Source organism: Amblyomma americanum, chromosome 8 (genome assembly GCF_052857255.1).
Source record: "Amblyomma americanum isolate KBUSLIRL-KWMA chromosome 8, ASM5285725v1, whole genome shotgun sequence".
NCBI lineage: Eukaryota > Metazoa > Arthropoda > Arachnida > Ixodida > Ixodidae > Amblyomma > Amblyomma americanum.
Window position 1 is genome coordinate 23,458,653 of NC_135504.1, and position 8,192 is coordinate 23,466,844.

General features: G+C 50.8%; 1 protein-coding gene across 1 annotated transcript; it reads right to left on the minus strand.

Annotated features, from left to right (window-relative positions):
• Window positions 1–2,969: 2,969 nt before the first annotated feature.
• Window positions 2,970–5,111, minus strand: LOC144102219 (uncharacterized). Its single transcript, XM_077635530.1, has one exon. It carries the CDS (start codon window positions 5,109–5,111, stop codon window positions 3,207–3,209), a length of 1,905 nt encoding a protein of 634 aa, XP_077491656.1. The 3' UTR covers window positions 2,970–3,206.
• Between the last annotated feature and the right edge of the window lie 3,081 nt (window positions 5,112–8,192).

Here is an 8,192-nt window from a genome sequence, read left to right on the forward strand (position 1 = left end):
CTTAAAGCGGCCATGACACCCTATTTTCACGCATACCCTGCTTATCGAATTTTAATTCCCAACAGGTTAAATTACAACTCCCCCAATTTTCAGTTGATTCTGTGCGGAAAATATTTTTAAAACGATTTTTTTTTCGTTTCTTTTGCGAACTGCTTGCTCGTCTGGCAACCTCTGATCGCTGATGTCACGAGCGCATACACGCCACGCGTTGTCTGCTGCGAGTTGTTGAGGTGCTTGCATGCACTCCGTAGACAGCGGTCGCTTGAAAAGTTTTTTCTTTTAGCCTAGTGAAATGAAATGCATTTTCCGTGTTCTCTTTTGGGAAGCGTTCAACTTGGTACGCGAGCTGAGTGATCCCCGGGAAAGCGGACTTGCTCGTGGCGCCCACTTTTCGATTGTTGAGGAAACAGAAATCGATGGACCCCTGCTTTATTATTTACGCTTAGAAGCATGCTGCTCGTATGTTATGAGCGTGGTCTCTTATGAGCAGCCAAGTGCTCCCGTATCTGAAAAGCGGCACGTGCCGTGCATGCCTTCGCCGATGTGCGCCGTAAAAGCCGCGGCGTTTTGTAGCTAGCTACCAAGTACTTGTCCGCTATTAATCGCCCGATAATTAAACTCAAATTATCAAAAGGTGCACTACAGTAACCGTGAGACACGAAATAAGCAGAGAAAAGTGCCGAGTGCGACTTCCGTGCAGCATGTACGCGTTTGTAAGTCGAACATACACTTCCTTCGACTCATAGAACCCTTTTGCAGGAACCAAGCCGCTTGCAAAACTCTACGCTACTCGAATGCTTCCACTGCCCGCACCGATGAATAGTCGCCGCCGTCTAAATGAGTGCTTCGAAATAATAGTACAGCATTTTGCTGTGCGTGCGCATTGTGCACCCCCCCCCCCCCTCAGTGCGACGATTACGGCAACTGCAGCCCCGCGCTGAGGTTGTTTACATGGCTGAGCGCAAACAGTACTGCTCGTTTTTTTGGCATAGAACGGCAGGTGGGTTATCGTTATCTTAAATTATACGTACTCATGCTATCAAATTGCACTTTTACTCATTTACACACCACGATAACACTGCAATAAGCGCCGATGATGCTATATCGCCTGCTTGAGAAACGCTTCGCGTAGGATGCCGGCGCTTTCCGCTAATTGTATCGGCTCTCTCTTATGTCACCAGAATATAATTTTACATCGGTTTAGCTCAAGATACTTTCGGACATTACTTGAACTAATCAAAACAACCAGAGTTGTTGTCCCCAGTCGACGCCGACGGCTGCTGCCGACTGCCTTCTGCACATGCTATGCAGACCGGGTCCCATATATCGGCACTTCCCCTTATTGTCCTCGCGTCCTGCCATGTAGGCTGTCGTCGCTTTGACGGCATTTTAGACAAAGCTACGCTCGATAGCTATTTGCAGGAGCTAAAACTTGCGAATCCGCTCTCCGCAATCGCCAAAATCGCGCACACGAATCCTGGATATTCACCAGGCCTCGTCACGAAAGGGACACCGTCAACCGAAATTCAAGAATATGGCAAAAGTTCCTCACTGATTAGTAACAAATTGTGAACATATGATATGTAGCCGCTTGTTTCGCTTTTTTCGATACGGATATGTTTGCGTGTCCAATGTACACTTAGCGCCAATTTTTTCTGCATTCTTTCTTTCAGTCTCCTTTACCTCCACTTTCACACTAGAGTATTTTGCTGAGCCCTATTCCTCGCCTATAAGTACTTTGTTCTTAGCTTTCGAGTTCTCCGTCCATTTCGTGTCAATACTTTTCATGTACATACATGTACACCCTTTTTGTCCACTTTGTTTCCTCCATTTGGGTTAGTCTCTGATCATTTTTCTGTTTGCTGATTGCCTTTCGAACGTCGAACGAGGCCCAGCCCATATCTCCCTGGACTCCCTCAGTCGGAGTGGTCCCATATGTGGTCCCAAGGCTGGCCTTGCTGCATTTATTGGTCCGACTTCTAGACTTGACTGGATTTCTCATTTCATGCACAGGACTGCATTTCCAGATGTCAGGCCTGGTACCATCATTCCCTTCCATACCCCCCTAACCGTCTCAGACCTATCATAGTTCCATAGTGCTCATCCTTCGTAATGTCTGAATACCTTTTTCCTTTATCCTTCAGATTCATGCCGTGTGCTTCCAGATATTTTTTTTCCTTTATTCAGTCATACGCCTGCATACTGATAAGTCCTAACATGGTCTGTCACGGTGTCATGTATTTCTAGTGGGTCTCCCCTCTCATTATTGCAGACCGCGGTACACGCTGCAACGTGTTGCAACGTCATTTTGAAAAAGTTGGCGATATTAGGAAATAAAGATGCCAGGCACTTGACGAAACATGAAACGCTTTTTATTTAGACTCGACCGCATACAACACGACCAAATTGATCTCACTTTTTCAAAATCAGAGGTTAACGGGCAATGCTTCTAATTGGTTCCAAGAATATATCGACGTAGTGGCGTACCTCGTGTTATTGATGAACATCGCCGCTTCACGGTGGAAAAAAGGCACTATATACAATCCATACTATACACTATATATACACCAGCGTGACTAACAGCCTAAACTCCCTCCCACTCCCCCGCGCCTTTCGCGACACAGCTGTCGTTCTATTCACCCCCCCCCCCCCCCCTCTCCATACTTAAAAGACGCTAGCTACTGCCCTCAGTCACCCCTGATGAAGGAGCCGAGTGGGCTTCGAAACGTTGGGTTAAAGTTAAAATTTTTGGTTGGATATTGCAGTTTATTAAGTCTTCAAACCCAACCAGACACGCAAATCTCTCAAAATGTTTAGTTTTCAAACTATATATATACAACTGCAGTCTAGTATAGCCGTGCACACATCGTACGCAGACTTGCTTCTGCTTTCACTGATGCACTATAATGTCCAAACCACAGACTACAAACTCCGCAGACTGCGTATGTCTCACCTCTCAGGCGTGGGAACACTGCGAAAAGTAGGCCAGATCGAGGGACACACAAGTAAGCACGCAAGCCCAGGGCTGATTCATGACTGCTCTGATCGATGCAGAACTTCTTCCTCTTGCCGTGGCCGTCAGACCGGTGGTGAGCCTTCTAACAACACCGACACGCGAAAGCGTTGCGCGGGTTTCGTTCAGCGGAGACCCCGGCGTCGTAGTTTACGTGCCGAGAAAATGCGGATTGGTCCAGAGGGTCGTGACGTCACACGTGGAGGCCCGGAATTGAAAAGTGATCATCTGGTGACACAGCCGCGATGTCGGCCAGCGTCAGGCACTCACGGATCAGGCGCAGGCAGTCCGCGTCCAAGTCATCCAGCTGAAGGCGTCCGTCGCTTCTCTTTCTGCAGACTAGGCGCTCTTTGACGACGCCCGCTGTCCTCATGAAGCCCTCCATGTCCCACATGCCTCTTTGCGCTGCTCGGACCATCGCCTCGGCGTCCCTCTCGTTGGGCGACAACCTGCGCACCGCCTCCACGAGTGCAGGGCTTTTGGCCACGGGTTCGAACGCCACCGCGCAGCAGCGTTTCTGGGAAGCACCGGTCACGAAGCGCGCCGCCCTCGCAACTAGCATCGCGTTGCGTCGAACCACGTCCGCGATGTGGAACCGCTCGAAGCCCATGTCTGAGTCCACTGGAAAGTCCACCCAAACGAGGGTGTGATTCTCGCAGAAGTCCACAGACAGGAAAACCACAAAGGAATGCACCGATTCAGGCTCCGCTGGGAAGAAGACAAACTCGCAGATGCTCTTGCTGCGGCGTACGGCGATCGCGAGGTGTTCCAGGGCTTCGGCGGAGAACGACAGATTGGTCAGCTCGAGCCTCCGGACGGTTTTGTTAGACTCGAGAGCTCGGACTAGCGCGACGTCTATGTGGCCAACGCGCTCTGCATGGTCGTCGCCGACGAGCTCCAGCCTGCGAAGTGTCCTGGTTCCTGCTAGGTACCGCGCAAGCAGCCCGTGCGCCGTGAGGTCAGAGTCCACCGTAAGCCGCACGTGGGTGACCTGCAATGGGGCTACGGGGAGTGCTTTGCTGATGCTGATCTCAAACTCTCTGAGAGCTTCCACTTCGTTGGCGGAGACTCGAAGATTCCCGACGTGGACCCTTGGTAGAGTCGGGCCGGCGTCACGAACGACTTGCAGCAGTTTTGTCAGCCGCTTCATTGGCAGACTCACCAGGCACACTTTCCTCAGCGTTCCGCTTGCAGCCAACGCACGTAAGAAGGCCTCGCACTCAGCCGACCTCAGTCGTGACATGTCCAGCGCGAGTTCCAGAAGAGTTCGGTTGCCAGCAAACGCCCTCGCCCACGAAGAGTCTTCAGACTGATGAACTCTCGGATGCGGCACTGTATCAGCTTGTTGACCAGAGGCGGTTCGGTTGAATTCCTCCTTACATCGGCTGGCGGGCCGTTGCTCAGCAATACACGGGCAACGGCAACTCTTATCCCCAGGACTGCTCCTCACGCACAGCACGATCAGGCTTTTGTTACGCGCGACTAACTCTGCGATCACGTGTACACATTCAGCAGAGGGAGCGCTGATGGACAGGTGCAGTTCCTCCAGCGTCTCATTGTCGAACAGCGGCTCAACGAGTGACCTCAGCTCGGCGGCGTGGACCTGGTTTTCGAAAGGTGCCGCGAACACCAGCTTCCTCAGTATCTTGTTGCGGCGCAAGTAGTCGGCCATCGCCTCCCGCGTGCGTGTCTCAGCTCGCTCCATCACCTTGGTGCTCAGGGACAGCTCCTTGATCGATGAATTTTTCGTGAGAGCGTCGACAAACTCCGCCGACAGGTGGGGATGGAAAGAGGCCGTGGCTGAAAGGTCGAGACTTCGTAGGCGAGTCGAAAGGCGGACCAGATCGAAGAGTCGCAGCGCGACGTCGGGCGTAGACGACCGGTCGTGGTACGCAAACTCTTCCAGCTCCGTCATGGTAGCGATCACGCCTCCGAGAAACAGGTCTCTGAACGCCCTGCTGTGGCCAGGCACCAAGCACACGACGAGCCTGCGGAGCTCCGACGAAGAGATACCCAGGGCATTCACGAACCCCAGGCAGTCGGACTCCAGCAGGGACTCGGTGATGTGGACTTCTGCGACGCACCGGTGCACGGCCATCAGGTGGAGTGTAAACACTACAGCCTGGCACCACCGCACGTACTGTTGTCTACCGGCAGGCCTTTGTCGAGAGCCGACCGCTACGAGGCACAGTCGACCCAGATGGTTAGGTGATTCGCGGAGCTCCAGACCGCATTGCCAAAGGAGCTCGTTCCATACTGACAGGTGCTGAACCAGATGACAAGTTTGGTTGGCGTCCCCTGTGCAACACAACGCTAATGGTGACCGTGAATAACAAGAAACAACCGGCAGGCCGCGTGGGCGCCAGTAAAAACTGAAGGCTGAGTAGGGGATGTCCATGCCGTCTGACGCGTTGTCAAACTGTCTTCAAGCCACTGGTGCTTTGGTATCTGGGTTGTAAATGCCACGGACCGGACTGCGGACGAAACGGTCACATTAGTAGGGATGGGCAAATGGCACGGCCACAGATCAAATGCGCACGGCGGACCGCGAGAGAAGACGACAGTGTGGATGGGACCACTTTCCTCTTCGCCCTCATGCGCTGCCCTTTCAGGAGAGAGACACGTACATAACTCCCCCCCCCCCTCTTCCCCAAACACTGCGCCAGCGCAACAGAAACCGTCTCTGATCTGTTGGACACAAAAGCGCCCCCAAGAAAAAAAAAAACAAGTTGCTGTACTTCTGAAACGCAGCACGCTGCCGCCAGAAATGGAAAGGAAGATGCCCTTCGCCCCCACCCCTACCTTTTTTTTACTCTGCAAGCGTAGTGTCACGTGGTACTTGATATATATCCTTTGTTCGCCTCAAAGGGTAGCCGGAGACCAGACAACGCGGAGAATGCAGAGAGGAGGGGAATGCCGGGAATGGAACGCTTAGGAATCAATTTCGTTCCGCCCCCCCCCCCCCCCCCGCAAAGGTACTCATCCCACCCCTAACCCTCTTGGACAGGGCATGTTCGACTCGTGGTAGTGGCCCTGAGGCAACACCCTCTCAATGCTAAGGCCTCTCCACCGGCCGCGTGACGTCACGCCAAGGGACCGTGCAGGCCCCGCGCTCCGCGATTTCAGCGCGCCGCGCCCGTCTGCACTATTCGGGTACTGCCGTACGTAGCTGCCTTATAAGTGATTCCTTCATTTTCATTTTTGTCGTTGCTGCAGAAAAGAAATTCGCTAGTTTGTGCGCGCCTTAGGCTATCATTTTATCTGCTTTATATATTTTTTTTATTGCAGAACACCTTATTGTCAAGAAAGTTCGAGCTGCTAATACAGTTTTTTATAATAAACAATTTAGCATACGGCCGCCAATTTCGCATTATTGGTCATTATAATAAAAAATTGATTAGTTAATTTCAATTAATCATCTAATTATTAGGTTCTATCACGTACATGATGTCTGCCGTGCGGTAAAATCCATCCGCACAGACCGCACATGCGTATATCTAGTTGTTAAAGTAGAAGTTCGTGAACATTGAAAAAAAAAACACCGTCTACTGCGCATTGTGTTAGTTTTATTCTGTATTGTGTTTTGCTTAAAGCTTTCACACACAGCAATAATGACACTCACAATAATGTTGCGCTGTTGAGTATTTGTACAGCTAATCTGACCCTTACAATAAAAAACGACGAGACACCAGCAATGAAGTGTGCGCAAAGCATTTTTATTGCTTGGGAATAAAACTTACTTCTTCTTAAGCGTTGCTGCTTTCCGGGCTGCGGCCTTCTGCTGCGCATTGTCTTGTATGGCATCATTTCTTAGTTTGCAAAAGTTGTTTAGAACAACGTTGGTTGCAACGCGTACTACCAAGCGCAGGAGAGTTTGTGCAGTGTGGCCATTTTCACATGTCTCAATGTCGTGTTCGTCCAGGAGGGAAATCGTCTGTGAAATCACGACACCACGTTGATTTCTACAGGAGAGAAAATCTTCCGCGGTTGCTCCAAAAGACAACTTCTCTGCAACTAGTTTAGTCATCAGTACCATGTGAACTGTGCATGGCTGGGGAAACTTCAGCCCTCCTCTCGACAGGTTAGCTATCATGGCAGTATTTTCCGCTTCGATCTCTCGATTTTCAATCACCAATGTGCTGAAGCAAGCAGAACATGAAAGCTTCTTTAAAGCAGCATGAGCAGCGTATCCTGCAATGTAGACAATAGCATCCATGTCAGAGTGGGCGTGTGTAATATCGTCGTCGCTGACAGCCACAGAAAAGTTGCATGGGACAAGATCCTCACTTACGTCTTCAAACTCTGTTTCCTCGCGTGGAAATGTCAAAAGTTTTTGAAGACGAAGCTTCTTCTCACATTCGTAGAGCTGACGCACGGAAATGTGGTACTGTGATCCTGCCAGCTGGCGGTAACGGCCGAACCGGTCTTCTAGCGCATCCGTCTGAAATTTGCCCAGCAGTACGTACTTGAAGTGAAGTTCTTCTAAGCAGTAGCGCGAGAGTTCTACCAGAGAATAGCATGTCAGTCGCAAAGCACTGTGAGTCTCTTTCGTCAGCGAGCCACTGGTGATGTTTATTCTTGCCCAAGCGTCCAACCAGTCCACAACGCCGCTCAGGAAAGCTAACTGTGTGTCATCAACAGACCTTACAGGGTCTTGCATGCTGTCCCTTAGCCTCTGGCCTTTGCAAGGGGTCTTAACATTGACTATTTGCCACCATGTGAGGATAACGTCAATGAAAAGAGCAGTCGACTCAGCTTGAGGAATCTTGAACGCGGAACCATGTGTCCTGAGGGCATTTGAAACAAACTGATTAATGACGTCGAGAGCGAGCTTTACATTTTGCCGCTCCATTGAGGTTGGATTCACGGCTTTTGCGTTCAGTCTGTAAGCAGCCTTCACAAGCGACGTCTTCTCTGAAGAATAAAGCTGCCGCACAGCTGCGAAAGAAGCAGCTTTCATACGAGGAGGCCCTTCGGGCATTGCTCCACTCAAGTCCATTTCAGGGAAATAGAGGCATGTTCCAGGGTTTTTCTGGTTAATCCAATTGTTCCTAATGCACTTCAAGAGATGCACAGGATCGACCACGTAGAAAAGAGGGCGAGCGTTATCGGCTGGATGGGGATAGACAATGCTCACCTGAGGACTTGTAGCAAATAACGACATCATCTTGCGGTTCAG

Excerpts from the sequence above, each read along its gene's own strand:
- LOC144102219 (XM_077635530.1), bottom strand. The coding sequence starts at position 5,111 with ATGGCCGTGCACCGGTGCGTCGCAGAAGTCCACATCACCGAGTCCCTG.